General features: G+C 31.8%; 1 protein-coding gene across 1 annotated transcript; it reads left to right on the top strand.

Moving 5' to 3' along the window:
• Positions 1–1,506: 1,506 nt before the first annotated feature.
• On the top strand, positions 1,507–16,372 carry LOC126739526 (mediator of RNA polymerase II transcription subunit 8). The gene is made up of 4 exons (XM_050445272.1): positions 1,507–1,773; positions 1,872–2,117; positions 9,711–9,881; positions 9,962–16,372. Exons 1-4 carry the CDS (start codon positions 1,606–1,608, stop codon positions 10,151–10,153), a joined length of 777 nt encoding a protein of 258 aa, XP_050301229.1. The 5' UTR covers positions 1,507–1,605; the 3' UTR covers positions 10,154–16,372.
• The last annotated feature ends 8 nt before the right edge of the window (positions 16,373–16,380 follow it).

Here is a 16,380-nt window from a genome sequence, read left to right as displayed (position 1 = left end):
ACCTTCTTACTAACAGCGCCGAGGTGGCAACTTTATGAACCTAGTTTTTGTTAATTTTTGGGTATACACGTTTAGTATTCAGATCAGTCTCCTTACCTCCAGTCTTCTTGGTCAACATTTCTGTCAGTCTTTATGCAACCACCACCACCTCTCTTCTCTATGCTTTTGTGTTTTTTAAATTATGGACTAATATCAAATCCTTTACGGTATTATTTAGAACCTTAATTAATTGTAATCATAACTAATGTGATAATCAATACTTACTAATAATGAAAACTTATGTATTTTGGATCATTAGGATGAATTACTTTTAGGAGATTTAATTTTAACCTGATAGAATATATAATATTGTATACACAATACACTGTCTTAATCTGTTTTCTTATGTTTCATGTTGCATACTTACTGGAGACAACCCCACTGACTTGTGACATCTTTACCCGATTGTGACTAATCAAAAGTCATATTTTGTTTTTATGTACTTATACTAAAAAAATAAAATGGAAAAAAACATGCATATTAACTCGTACATATGTATTTGTGTTATATCTAGTCATTATTAATTAACTTATTTACAATGAAAAGCCATATTTATTTTAAGAGATAGGTTCAGTTTTTGTCTTTATAAGAGCTTATATTTTGTTTTCCATAATTTGTGGATATATTTTATTTTATTGCAATTGTATAGATGGTTAAAAAATATATATGTTTAATTTTTTATTTAGGTATGTTTGTTACATATTTCTTATCATGTTTTATACTTATGGAAACAAAAAAAAACAGGTAATTTTCTGAAACTCCAGAAATTAGAATTTTCAGTTAAAATATGCTTTATACCTGCAACAATTCTATTTTTTACATAAAAGGTGTTATTAATACCATACTTATAGTTTGCAGTATTTCATTTAGAATATATTGTGACTTTTTTATGCATTTTAAAATCCTTTGTTAAATTTATTTTAATTCATCTTAAAATAAAACATTTAAAAGACAATTTAGCTTTGTTTTTTTTTATTTAAAATTTAGTCCCATATCTATCGGGCCAATTTATAATTTTTGGTAAGTATCTATAGCTAAACATCTTAAATAAGCAATGTCTTGAGAACCAAATTTAAATTAAATAATATTTTAGTTGATGTGTTAATTCTTGATTAAAGTGATGAGGGATGTCTGAGATGCAAAATTTTTATTTTTTCTCAACATTTAAAATAAATGATTTTAATTAAATGTGGGTATTTCTAAAATGAAAATATATTGTTTTTTTTTAAATAAAATAAAATTCTATTTAAATATATCTCATCACTCGTCAGTTAATGCATCAACTTTGTAATGCAACTGCAAATTACTTAAAATTTAAATACCAGGCAATAGATCAAGCTTAAATTTCCCGCCACACGCCACCCAAGATGGATGCCCCCGTCTTTGTCAACAACGTCAATAAAGCTGTCAACAGAATTTCTGTCTGTTCATTAGGCAACACACATTTCTCTATATTTGTGTTCTGTGGTTTTTATAGGTTAGGCTAGGTTAGGGAGGTTAGGGTTTACCTTTTTGGCTTTTTGTTATTCCACTACTAGTAAAACTTATAGTTATAAAATTATTAAAATGCAACAAAGAGAAGAAAAACAATTAGAATCAGCTTTGGAATCCATCATTCAAAGGGTAAATGACTTGAAGGCTTCTCTGGCAGCTATGATATTCAAAGTTGAAAACGAATATGACACCCTCAACTGGCCCAAATTGATGGACAATTATGCTTTAATTTCTGGACAGGTGATATAGTAGAACACTATATACTACATTTATATTTAACATTATATATATTTTACAACTATATTTAATATTACCAATTTACAAATTTAATTTTATAGTTAATATCCCTCTCAAAAGTGCTCAGCCATGACAAATGTCCGAACCTTAGAAATCTCACAGTGTTACCTTTAATGTTATCACCTGAAAGGGATGAGCAATTGCTCCAGGTAACTGAAGGTAGGATTTCAACATTTTCACATGATTTAGTCCCGGATTATTTAAGGACAAAGTTAGAACCATTAGCGGAACAGAAAATGATCACTTTGGAGCATAAGGCACAAAATTTACAATATGAAAATGCACAGGTAAGGATTCAGTATTAATTATCAGTTTAAGTGTAATTTAATTTGTTTTAACACGTTAACTGCCACAATACAATTTTTTTTTTACCCCACGAGCCAAAAGCTTTTTTTTATTTGTTTCACTTCCAACAACACTTTCGCTAGAGCGGTACCCTTCAAGGTAAAACGTAAAAGACGTTTCCCTCCCTGGTTTTCGGGGGACATAATGCGTAATTCAAATTCAAATAGTTTATTGTCCAACAGGAAAATTCCCAATTATAAGACAATCGAAATAAGTAGTACAAAAAAAAATAATATAAAAAAATAATATAAGATCCAATATAGAGTGATAACAAAATTTAAAATTTAAAACAATAGCGTAATTGTAAGAATATAAGACACACTAACCAAATGATAACAATCACAGAAAAATAATCAGGTATCATTCAAATTAAGAGTGGAACACATCCTTTTTTTAAAAACATATTCAGTGCTGCTAAAGATGTCGACATCTATAGCATTCATCTGATTATACCACAAGCACGGCACAGTGGAGCTTTGCTGGACAGATTTGTTAAGTTAAGAGAGGGATAAAATATATGGTGCCTCCTTGTATTGGCAGGAGGAACAAATAGAGGTAGCCTCTCTAAGAGCTCAGAACAATCAATTTTATTATTGCAAAGTTTATATAAAAATATCTGAGATAATAGTATTTTGCTTTAGTGACAAATAGTTGAATCTATTCAGCAGGTACTCCTGTTCCACACCTCTTACTGGATATACTCCATCCAACTTACAGAAAGTAACTTTAAGAATCTGCGCTGTACATACTCCAGTCTGTTTACATTAACATCATAGATGGGGAACCACAACATAGAGCCATACATTAATTTAGACTTTACTAATGAATTGTACAATACAGTCAAGCTGGATATATTCCTAAATTGAGAAGTGGACCTTACTATAAACCCGAGGGATTTTAAGGCTGAACCAGTGATCTGTGCTACATGCTGGTATGTGAGCCTCTTATCTACTTCAATGCCCAAATCCTTCACTGAAGAACAGTCTAGCAACTGAGAACCACTCAATATAATATAAAAAGGCATTTCATGATATTAAGATTTCCAAGTCTAATCATCATCTAGAGATATTTAGGTCTCTGTGCAAGACAATTAAAGCTCTAACTGCACAAGCCTACAAAATGTACATCCATAGTATTGAGAACAAAATAACCTCCGATCCGAGTGAATTTTGGTCTTTTATTTGAAGCAAACGTAATCAGTCTTAAATCCCCAGCTCAATGAACCTTTCTAACCAATCATACAATATGCCTGACAGCATTGTGTCCGCTTTTGGAGATTATTTCAGGAGTGTATACATGAACTCACTTCCCAGCGATCATCCTGTTGTCTCTGAACTTCCCTTAACTTGCATAGATGTCGTCGCGCTCGCGACTACCGACATTATATTGGCGAGCAAGTGTCTCCAAAGCAAAACGACCTCTGGCCCAGATCTAATTCCTAGTTTTTTAGCTAAGGACTGCTCTGTTGCACTTACAGACCCTCTTCCTCCACATTTTTAATCTGATCCTTAACACAGGTATTTTTCCCAATATCTGGAAGCAAGCCAAAGTTTGCCCTATCTTTAAAAAGGGCGATGCTGGAACAATAGAGCATTACCGCCCTATATCCATTCTGTGCAATTTCTCAAAGTTATTCGAGTTGACTCTTTATAAATTAAGTTTTCCCAAGGTTAAGTCCATGCTGGCCAACGATCAACATGGCTTTATTTCTGGCCGCTCATGTACTACAAACCTAGCATTCTTCTCTCAGTTTGTGTGTGAAGCACTTAATGATAGAGGTCAAATCGATGCTATCTAAACAGATTTTCAAAAGGCTTTTGACCAGATTGACCACTTCATCCTATTAAATAAGCTTGAACGCCAGTTTGGATTCTCCGATCTCTTGATAAAGCTCCTTAACTCCTATTTAGTTGACCGCTCTCAGTTTGTAGTGGTCGAAGGCTTTAGATCTGCTTGTTTTTCACCCACCTCTGGAGTTCCTCAGGGCTCTTACTTGGGCCCTCTTCTCTTTAACGTTTTCGCTAATGACTTGATCTCCACCCTCAATTGCTCTGGAAATGGAATGCCTAAAGAAAACAAACCCTCGTTCAGAATCAGGAAATAAATGCAGGCAATCTAAAAATTTATATCTGAATACAATTACAGTTGCACTCAAAATCATCAAAGAAAATAGAAAACTACTTACCCTGTATTCATCAAAATTATAAAACGCACCAATTTACCAAATATAATTTAATTTTCTTTAAAAATATCTTGGCCTTAAGATTTTGCTATATGGAATGGAATAACATTAGAAAACTGTACACAATAGAAAGTCTGTGGTATCTGTGATAATATTTCTACTATAACTGGTGTTGTAATGGTGCATATCTGAATAAGTACTAAACTGATTTTAAGATTTTATTAACAATGTAAAATAAACATTTATGAGGGTCTCTGAAGTTAGCATATGCTGATGACCTAAAGCTTTTCCATAGGATTGACTCTATATCAGATTGAGGTCAACTGCAAGAGAACATCAATACTGTACACCATTGGTGCACTTTGAACCGGCTTAACCTTAATGTTTCCAAGTGTAATGTGGACAGCTACTTTCGAATCAAAAGTCTAGTTGTATTTAATTACTCAGTTAATGGAGAGTCTCTGGCAAGGTCTACCTGTTTTAAGGATCTTGGAGTCACCTTTCACCAAAAATTTTCTTTTATCACTCACATCGAAGATAATGTTTCTAGAGCTACTCGCATGCTGGGCTTTATTATTACAAATTGCAAACTTTTTTCAAATACTGCCACTGCCAAAACTCTCTACTATGCATTTGTTAGATCCAGGCTGGACTACAGCTCCCTCATTTGGTCTCCCATTTACAACCAGCACATTCACCTATTAGAATCAGTCCAACGGCGATTCCTTAAATGTTTGGCATTTAAGGATGATGGAGTCTATCCTCCAAGGGGTTTTGACCATAACCTGCTGCTCTCTAGATATACTGAACGGTCACTTGCGAAGAGGAGAGAAATGCATTCGGTGAAGTTCTTGTTTAATTTACTTAAACATAAAATTGACTATCACGCCCAGGATCTAGACAGTGTCCAGCTTTTAACTTGGACACAGCCAGGTCCAACATTCTGTACCAGAGTCCTTTTCACTTTATGTGTCAAAACTTTAACACTATTGCTGATTCTTGTGATATTCACCATGACAATTTGGCACTTATTTTGAGTCACCTGCGTATGGTCAGTGGGGGAGGCTAGGTTATTTAGTTTTTAGTTATTTAGTTTTTAGCTTGAATACATTTATTTACTCATTTTTTTTTTTTGGTCTTTTGATTTAAATTAATTCTTGATTCTTATCCTAATTTAGTGTTGATTTTTTATTATTTATTTTCTCAAGTTCACTACTTTTTTTTTATTATATAGCAATTCTTTTATAGTTTAGTTGCATGAATCTAATACAATTCATGCATTCGTACATTTATATATTTAATTGATTTTCCTGTAACTGGGTATATGTAACCTGTTGGAAATGAAGCTTATTATTATTATTATTATTATTATTAAAGAAGGAAAATAGACTGAATTGGTGGTTTCTAATTTAGATTAGATTTAATGTGAGTGGTCAATTGATAGCATTTAACTGCAACTCTCTGTTCTGGGTTGCTCTCTTAGAAGATTGAATACATGGCAATGTTCTAAGGTTGCCCTTATTTAGATTTTCCCCATTTGCCTTAACATGTTGACTGCCGGGCGTATATCAGAACTTGGGTCAGGTGCGCCGGGAGTGTTTTATTAATTTTGTTTTCTAATAAGAAGATTTTAGATCCAAATATAGTAGCAAGAGACACTTTTTTTTGTATTTGACCTTGTTTAGAAGCATGTATAATATGTATACACGCGGCACAGTATTATTTTTTATCAATCTGCGCCGTGTGTGTAAATCTATACACAACCGCTAAAATTTATACATATGCCTGTCCAGGTAAACCACCAATATGTGTTGAATGTTTTTTTGTAATTCATTAAGCCAAATTTTCTTACTAAAAAATAAAGAAAATCCTATCCAACTTAGACCCACATTATTGGGCACTTTTTTGCAATACAAAATTTAAAACAGCTATATTTTCAAAAAATAGATAAATATTTTCACGCCAATCACATTATATGTTAGTCCTATGCCGGACAAATAGAGAACCCATAAGAAATACACGTAATGTGTGCGTAAATCGTATACACGCGGCCTGCAGTCATCAATAGAACTATGTATATATTTTATACACATGGCGCCAGTGACACACACGCTGTGTATAATATATATACACATGGCAGTCAACGTGTTAAGGAGTTTGCTCAGTTGATTGGGGAAAGTGCTCTTTAGATTTTTGACTAGTCAGACAGCTGCCCAGTTTTCTCTTGTGCTGGACAGTTACATAGAAAGTGTCATTGTTTTTTCTTTTCAATGCATAATCTCAACTATAACAAATGGAATGCCTAAAGAAAACAAACCCTCGTTCAGAATCAGGAAATAAATGCAGGCAATCTAAAAATGTATATCTGGATACAGTTACAGTTTAATTGAAAATCATCAAAGAAAATTAAAAACTACTTACCCTGTATTCATCAAAATTATAAAACGCACCAATTTACCAAATATAATTTAATTTTCTTTAAAAATATCTTGGCCTTAAGATTTTGCTATATGGAATGGAATAACAATAAAAAACTGGATAGTTTGAACTGGAACAACAAAAAACTGGATTTTCTAGAATGTATGGGGAAAGTCTGTCATATATGTGATAATATTTCTACTTTAACTGGTGTTTTAATGGTGCATATCTGAATAAGTTCTAAACTGGAAGATTTATTTAAAAATGTAAAATAAACATTGATGGATGTAGGTGCAAGGAAATGTAAGTATATGAAGGGCTCTAAGGTACTACTTACAACAATCTACCCCAACAATATACCCCAGGACAGCCAAGGGGATTCAGACATTCAGCTGTTCTCTCCCGTTTAATCTAGCATCTAAAGTAACTCCTAGAAATCTTGTGTGTGAATCCACACCTGGAATATTAAGGGAATTTCTTTTTATGTTAAAATTTGATTTGTTGGTCTTCAACGCATTTAGGGGAAGTCTGTTGGCAAAAAACCAATCATGAATATTATATTATTGCTATCACATATCATGTCTAACACAGGATCAGAAGCAAAGTACTGGATAACATTACTAGTATCATCTGTAAAAATGATAGGATTTAAATGTTGTGAACAATTGGAAGATCATTAATGTATGTTATTGTGGTACACCATGATTTATTTTTCTATTAATTGACACATTGTTCATAAAACCAACATATTGACTGCATTCCTGAAGGTATGACTCAATTAGTCTCACAGCATTAACATCATGATAGTATAGTTTTGATTTCTGGATAAGAATAACTCAAAAATAATTTGAAATAGTAAAGAACCCTGTACAAAAAATATTGGACACAGGTTACATATTTAAAAAATCCTTACAATTCCCAGGCAGTCTACTGTAAAAAATACTTATTTTTTATGTTAGTAAATCATTAAACTTATGCTGCAATATTTCCTCAAATAAATAAAAATACCTTAGATTTTAGGTGTACATTATTGAGAGTTGTATTCCTTAACGAGTACGAAATAAATAAAGATGGCAACGTTAGTATACGCTAATTTAGGTAATTCTCCATACAGTTTTCCTTGTAGCCTTGTCTACAACTTGTAATCTACATTTTCGTTGTATAATAATATAAATTGCATAAGAAATTATACTTTGGAAATACGTTTTTTATAAATTATATAGCAAGTAATAGTTGTTCAGTGTGTTTTTCCCAGAATAGCTTGGGATCAATATACAGATACCAGACTACCAGATATCTGAGAGTCCCAAGATTGAGTACATCTATAGGGTTTAGGGAAAATAAATTCTTTTCGTTTGGTGAATGTATGTTCCGCTACCCCTGAGAAAGGTGGAAACAGTTTGTGGGGTTCCACAGGGAAGTGTTCTTGGACCACTGTTGTTTGCCAATGACATAACATCACACTTGACACCTTGCCAAATACATCAATTTGCTAATGACACTGTCATCTTTTTTACCTCTAAGTCACATGAATTGTTAGCTTATTTATGGCTGTGTGGCCTGTGTGTCAAAAAATTTAAATTTAATTTGTTAAAATCAAAAGGCATGGTAATTGGAAAATTTAAAACAGACAAAGAAAACTTCACTAGAAATTTTAGTATAATGCAAATATTGAATTTTTTGACGGAATGACATACCTTGGATTTATATTGAATAGTCGGTTAAATTGAAATGATTATTTTGAGTATGTCATTATTAAGGTGGGCAAAAAAATGTTGTTTTTGTCTTGTTTAAGGTCTATCTATCTTTACAAACAATGAAGTTAAGTTCACTACTTTCTTAAAACATTGAAAGGCCTTTCAATGTTCTAAGACTACTTTATTTCGAAAACAAAACAGATATACATAAGTTACAAGTACTGCAGAACAGAGCTATGCCAACCATTTTAAATTATAATAAATATGAATCAAAAATAAATATGTTAAAATCTTTAAATTGGCTGGATATAGAACAATGTTTTAAATATCAACTTCTTTTATATAAACACTATAAGAATGTCTTTAACCGCTTTTGATCTGTTTGACAAGGGTCTGTTGTACAACATGCTGCCAAATGACGTAAAATTTGGATTGTTGAAAATACATATCAATTACAAAAAAAGGATTTATTGAATTTGCGATAGTCATTATTTCAGTTATAATACAGATCTGTGTGGCCTTTTGATTGTGGTATGATGATTAAGATGCTGTAGTTCTTGTGTGTAGGTTTTGTTGCATTAAGTTAATCTTTATTAAGAAAGATCATTAAGAAAATCTTTAAAATCCATACTGTATAACAATTTATCTAGACCTAGACAATATTACAGTACTAAAATTAAAATTGATTTGGGGTAGTAACCTTTAAATATTTTCTTGTAAATGATTTATAGGGTAAAATTTTACATTAATGGTATTTTTCCAAATAAACGATTACTACTACCTCGCGTTGATGCTGCTATGTGGCCCTAGTTAGTTGCTGAATCAGAATCATACATGTTTAGATCAGTCAAACCATACAGCATTTATCAAATTGAAATCTAGAAAATCTGGGATAACTAAAGTGTTAATACATTTAAAATATATAGTTCACACACCTTTTAATGTTTTTCTTCTTCTTCTTCTTCTACACACTTGTGGTAGGAAAACCGTAGTTGAACCCCAAGCTTAGTTTTATATAGTAGAAATATCTTTCACAGTCATATTTATCACTTAGATAGAGGAGATAGTTTAATGATGTATATTTTGTAAATCCTGAAAATTATAATAAAAAATCCATCGCATATTCTTTTTGTCAAGTGACTTACATTTATTACATCTCATGACTATTAGCAATATTTAACTGATTACCCAACTTTAATTAATTAACTAACTTAAATATCCTTTACAAAATTGCGCAGAAACAAATAGCCGCTTACCAAAAAGTTGTGTCTCACGTTTGGGACATAGTGAACAAAGCCAGAGAAGAATGGGAAGTTGAGGGCACCAACAGAGGTGGAGCACAACAAAACTCCAGCGTATCCGATACTCATATGCTAGTTGCTGCGGTGGGAATGGGAAAAGGACTAAAGGTACTTAGTCAATATCAAGTTTATATTTAATCAGGAATTTAACGCCGTTTAAATTCTATTGTTTCAATTTTCTTTTGAAGATGGGTCCTGGTAATGGTCAACCAAATCCCACTTCGGGAGGAATGATGGTAGCACCTCCTGGAAGGCCGGGAGGGCCTCCCGGTCAGGGTCAGTTGCCTCCCAGCACTCAGTCTATGAGCATGAATAAGGCGCCCTCTGCCATTAAGACTAATATTAAAAGTGCTGGACAGATGCATCCTTATGGACGATAAGTTTTTTTTTTAGTTGAATGTAAATAATGTGTTTAATTGTGTGAGGCAATTGGCTGGGATATATTTTAAGAGGCTGGTAATAGAAAATACTCGTATTTGGTATGTTTGTTTGTGTACAAGGAACAATATAGTTTAATAAAAATAAATTGTTGACTCTATATGTGCGGACTGTACGACCGAATGAGAAGCAAATTTGCAGTGGAACTAAACGCGCGTATATATCATAAAGCTGTAAAACCTCTTACCTTCCTTTTGTGCTTTACGGCTTTACTTTTCTAATTACTTACAATAAGGAACCAATAGCCTCTGATATGTCCAATTAATATACAGGATGTTTAGCACAGTATTAACGTTGTATTTTGATATATCAAACGAAATTTTAAAAAAAAATAGGAAAAACATGATTTTTTAAGTAATATTTTTTTGTAATTCGAAAATAAGCTGAAACATCATAGATTTTCTTGGAAATTAATATTATTAACCTACAACTATGCCGAAATACATGGTCATAACACGCGATCGAGAAATAATTTTTATATAGATACCTCTCAAGAACGTGCTCAAAATTCATTATTTTTTAATGGTCTAAACAAATACAATATGTCGCCAATAGACATCAAAACAATCGGAAGTGTAAATTTTTTTAAAAGGGCTTGTAAACATCATTTCATCATATATTTTGTATAAACCACTTTGTTATATCTAAAAAAATGTTCATGTTTTCTGGTTTGTGTCTCGTTTTTTGTTTGTATAATATACATATGTTTGTAGTTGTATAGTGTTTGTTAGTTATTTAATCCTTTTTTAAAAATAGTAATACGGTAATTATTAAGTAGCCTTATATAACTTGTATTAGTTTTTGACCAAATAAACGATATAAACAAACTACCCCCAGAATTCACCCCTCGATAATATTTATGCATCCATTTTCCCAAAGATGCTGGCCATACGTTTTTATAAAAGGGAAAAACACAAAATCTTCAGCATCACAGAATCATTTGATAAAACGACGAAGGTTACATGTTTCGCCCGACTATAGTATCATCAGACCTATAATAAATAAAATGATGTAACCCGAAGAAAGGAAATCAACACAAACTCACCATAACCATAAGATACACAAAACACCTAATATACAGGGTGTCCCAAAATTAGTGGACGAAACGCGAACCCTGTATTCTTTGGTCAAAAATAACCTCACTTTTTCCCATAAACATATATCGGCAAACGCCCCTCAAGGGAGCTACGCCCCTTTTAAAGGGGGCACCTGAAGATGGTTTTTTCCACTTATTTTCGAAACGGGTAAATATAAAAATTTTAAATTTTGGTATTCTCCCAATTTTGATATGCTGAATTTAGTTGTCATTTCATAATTTTCATTATTTAGTCAGGTGCGTATCATTTAGGGGGTGAGCCTAAAAAAATACCTAAAAAAAAATTGTGTGCAAAGTTTTTGTCTTTTTTTCTTTCAATTTTAATAATTTGAAGCTTTTTACGTAAAAAAGTATTTCTTGGTCAATAACTCTACGAGTTACCATTTTCGAGAAAAACGCATTTAAAAATAACGCTGCATAGTATTATTTTCACTACCAATTTTTATGAAAACTTAGTAGCAGGCTTTGGGAAAAATTGACACACTAAATAATGACATTAACATTTGTTGTAATTGATTAGTTGACATTTTGCATTCAAATTGTTAATATCGTTTTAACTATGGAAGACTTTTCGACCCGTGAAAAAGTAGATATTCATTTTATGTATGGGTTTTGCCATGGAAACGCACATGCCGCTGCACGAGAGTATCGGCGGATTTGTCCTGCAAGAAGGCTTCCACATTGGAAAGTTTTTGTTAGAATTCATAGAAATTTACTTGAATATGGATCCTTCGAACGTGCTCGAGGGCAAGGAAGACCAATTGCAAATGATGGTTATGGGGAAGTACTGAATTTAATTGAAGAAAACCCTCAAATATCATTGATAACCTTAGAAGAGATTACCAATATCCCAAAGTCAAATGTAAGTAAAATTAAATATGATAAATAAATAATTAAGTACCTATTTTGTTATCCAAAAAATTAAATTTAAAGTACTTATAACTAAAAATTGAGATTGGTATAAATAGTGTTGTTATTAATTATTATCGTCGGATCGCATTAAATTCATTTCAAAATACTCTAATTACTATTATTATTATTATTTACTTTATTTACTTGGATAAGTCTTATCACAAACATCAAACACCCCAAAACAAATCCTTTTGACGACTAACTGGAATGTTTAGTGGCTTACTAAGGTTTAGGCTTATTTCCTATGCAATTTAAAATATTTAAAAATAATTTCAGATTGGAAGAATGACTAAGATTTTAGGATACCATCCTTTCCATTATAAAAGGGTTCAGGAGTTAGAAGAAGAAGATATTCCAGCTCGAGTAGACTTTTGTCATTGAATTTTAAATCACCCAAATCTTCGTCAAAAAATTTTGTGGTCAGATAAGGCAACTTTTTCTAGTAAGGCCTTTAACAACCGTAATACTCATTTTTGGAGCATCGAGAATCCGAGAGTAGTTCGACGAACTAACTTTCAGCATAGATTTTCCTTTAACGTATGGACGGGTTTGATAGGAGATAAATTGATAGGCCCAATTATTTTGCCACACAGGTTAACTGGTCGTCATTATTTAAATTTTCTTCAAAACAATCTCAGAGATTTACTGGACGATGTTCCCATAGAAACTCGGCTGGAAATGATTTTTCAGCACGATGGGGCACCAGCTCACTACAGCCGACAGGTGAGAAACTGGCTGGATAATCATTTTACAGGCAGATGGATAGGCCGAGGTGGTCCAATAAACTGGCCTGCACGATCGCCCGACCTTAATCCTCTGGATTATGATCTTTGGGGTAATATGTGCAATATTATTTATGCCACCGAAATTGATACTCCAGAAGAGCTTCAGAGGCGAATTCTCGCAGCTGCAGGCCAAATAAGAGAAAACCGATTTGAAATTCTTAGATCGACCTAAAACATTCAAAAAAGATACAGGTTATGCATTCAGGAAATCGGAAACTTGTTTGAACATTTGCCTCAAATAAATTAGTATTTTTATTTGTTTGCAATTTTATTTGTCAATTTACTTTTGAAGCGTGCTATTGAGTTTTAATAAAAATTGTTATTAATAATACCGTTGATTGAATATTTGGGAAGATACGCAACCTTATGGGCTAAAACGTGACCGCAAATATGCGTGAAAAATAGATGGCGATTCTCTCCAGTATGCGCGAAAATAATTTCGTCCGTCGCTTCTCATTAGTAATCGGCCGATCATCCGAGTCGTGTGGGAGAGTTTTTGCACAGGTTCGTGTTTGCCGTATTGCAATTTGGTAGTTGTTAAAAATTTTTCTTGGATATCATAATCACAAATAGATAGATATATGTAAATGTGTTTAGTTTGTGAGACGATGGCTTCTTTAGGCAAAATTAATCAGTGTGCGTATATTAATTAAGACTTTGATTTATAACAACCTAATATGGGAATCTCAAAATCTTATTAGAAAATCTTTAAAAAAATCTAATTATAAACCTCACAGAAAATTATCTTAAATTATTTTATCTACAAAAATCAATCCGAACTCTTAAAAATACTGTCTCTTCATGTCTATGAGAGCCATTTTCTCTTTTTCTTTTTTTTACTTTAAGAAAATTTTAAATCAATATATTATGTTTATGGTCTTTAGTGTTTTAAGTATTTTCAATAATTGTTTTCATGATGAAATTCATTCATGAGAAAGATAAAAATAAAGCCTAAAAAGCCTTTAAAGTTATTGAGAAACTGGTTATAGTACGAATGGTAGCTTTCCTAATTAAAAAAAATAACATATTAAATGAATGTCGAGTAATGTTTTCATTCCTGGAGAGATTATATTTGAGCTTGAAGAAGGTCACTTTGCTGCAGCGGTATTCTGCGACTTCTCTAAACACTTTGACTGTGTCAACCATGGAATATTGCTCGGTAAGCTTTCTAGATATGGGTTTAGGGGAGTTGCTCTAGAATGGTTAAAATTTTGTTTTGTTAGACAGAAAAAAGTTTGTTTGGCCAAATGGCAGTTTGTCTGAACTTTGTGTAGTAAGCAGGGTTCGTTTCTCGGTCCTATTTTATTTCTATTGTATATAAATGACCTGGGGTCGCTCCAGATAAGAGGATTCTTCACTATTTTTGCAGATGACACCACTATCTTATGGACAATAATAAAAGCACATTAACCTAGAACAATTTCTAAAGATTTATTAATGATTAAACAGTGGTTTGATGCTAATTTGATGTCTTTAAACATAGATAAGACTAAATTGTTAAGTTTTTATGCTCAGAGCAGTTCATGATTCACAACAAAGAATTGGAAGTGAATAATTTTAACAGATTTCTTGGAATTGTTATCGATCATAAACCTAAGTTTTAATGAGATATGTCAGGAGGCAAAAACTGGCTAGACGATGTTATGCTGTTACAATGGTTTTAAATGAACTGAGATTGATATTTTTTTTGTCGAAAGTTGGAACTTACTCTTATACAAAAATACCTACAGTATGGAATAACATTTTGGAGTTGCATTAGTAAACGGCTTTTTGACTCGATGTTTGTTTTTAAAAAACAAGCCATTAAATATATGTGTCATTTATCTCCACAGGACATGCAGACCCCTATTTAAAGATACTTTCCTTGTGTTGCTTGTTTATTGTTGAGTCTGCTTGACTAATATACAAAAAATATAAATTGTATCTTCAAAATAATGGCTCCTTAAAACATTATAATATCAGAAAAAAATACAATATTCCAATGCCCATCCCGAAAAGTGAACTAAGAATTCTCTTATTTACTTGAGCATAAAAATTTTTAATCATTTTCCAAATGTCATAAAAGTCTCCTCGTTTTAAAAAGTCCTTAACGAAACTTCTTAAAAGCAAATATTTTTATAGCATTAGAATTTTTTGAAGATAGTTAGGAATAGGCCAATAGTATATAATTAGTTTTTAGTAAAGATGTAAAGGTTAGAATTTGTGATGTTACTCTAAAAAAATTTTAAGTCGTCTTGCTTTGAAATTGAAAATACATTTTGTGTTTATACTAGTATGTTGAACCCACTATTGTGTATTGTTTTTAAATTATGTGTTAGTAATATGTCGATTAATGTGCCTATTTTATATCATAAAAGTACCATGTCAACAAGTAGGTACCATGTATTTATGAATAAAGTATGTTTTGAATTTTTTGAAATTCTAAATTGTATTTAAAAGAGAGAGAGGTATATAATATTTAATAGGGATGATTCCAACTACTAGCTAGAAATTACCTCGTTGATAAAGTAATTAAAAGGGTTATTCAAAACTGCAAGTGGCCAACATGGCGTCGACAAGAAGAAACAAAGTTGATTATGACTCTCTAAAGAAGGAACGTCGTATTTAAAAGTTAAAGATGTTAACTTGTAAATGAGAGAAAGTGTTTACAACAATGTATAAATGATTTTATTTTATATTTTCAAATAACGCCAGAAAAAAATAAAAAAACCATTTTGCCAAATTTCACCTTTTTCCTGAATATTAGGAAGTATTTGGCATTTTTCCAATTTTTAGATTGCATTTATTCAATCATTGCATTTATATTGCGCAACTTTCGCCTAATTAAACCATTTACTGCTCATCCTTATTTTGGACATCCTGTATAATCGCGATGAGACCCTTCATACTGTTAAACAAAATATTTGTTTTTTTTTCTTATTAACTTTTTCTAGTTTTAAGAATTAGTAATTAAGTGTTTGCCTGTATTGCAAATTAAAATGTGGCCTATTTTCTATATTTTATAGTGTTGTTACACCCTTATTCAAAACCTTTTAAATTTTGCGATTTTATTTTTATATTAATTTCAGTTAAAGGTATCTATTTTTCAGTATTTTTGTCCAAAAAAAGTGTACTTCACAGATCTCACTACCCTACACAGTTTTTGAGATATTGGCTGGTTTCACAAACCCGTATTGTCAAAAATCACATTACGGGCTACTTTTTGCAATAAATTATTCACTCTAAAAAACTATAGTATCGTATATAGATATTAAATCTTTAATTATTTAATTTACTCTTTATATTTACGTGAAACCTACCTATATCATCACCTTTATTTAATATTTTTGTTAATTTTCTAATTAATAAATAAAAGCTTATTGAATTTTTCTTTTGT

This window comes from Anthonomus grandis, chromosome 8 (assembly GCF_022605725.1).
Source record: "Anthonomus grandis grandis chromosome 8, icAntGran1.3, whole genome shotgun sequence".
NCBI lineage: Eukaryota > Metazoa > Arthropoda > Insecta > Coleoptera > Curculionidae > Anthonomus > Anthonomus grandis.
The sequence above is the reverse complement of the archived record's forward strand: the minus strand, read 5'-3'. Positions and strand labels throughout refer to the sequence as shown.

What these genes read in the sequence shown, in the direction of transcription:
- LOC126739526 (XM_050445272.1), top strand. Translation starts at nt 1,606, where the DNA reads ATGCAACAAAGAGAAGAAAAACAATTAGAATCAGCTTTGGAATCCATC. An exon ending in ATGCTTTAATTTCTGGACAG is followed by an intron (nt 1,774 to 1,871) that starts GTGATATAGTAG and finishes TTAATTTTATAG; the next exon opens with TTAATATCCCTCTCAAAAGT. An exon ending in GAATGGGAAAAGGACTAAAG is followed by an intron (nt 9,882 to 9,961) that starts GTACTTAGTCAA and finishes TTTCTTTTGAAG; the next exon opens with ATGGGTCCTGGTAATGGTCA.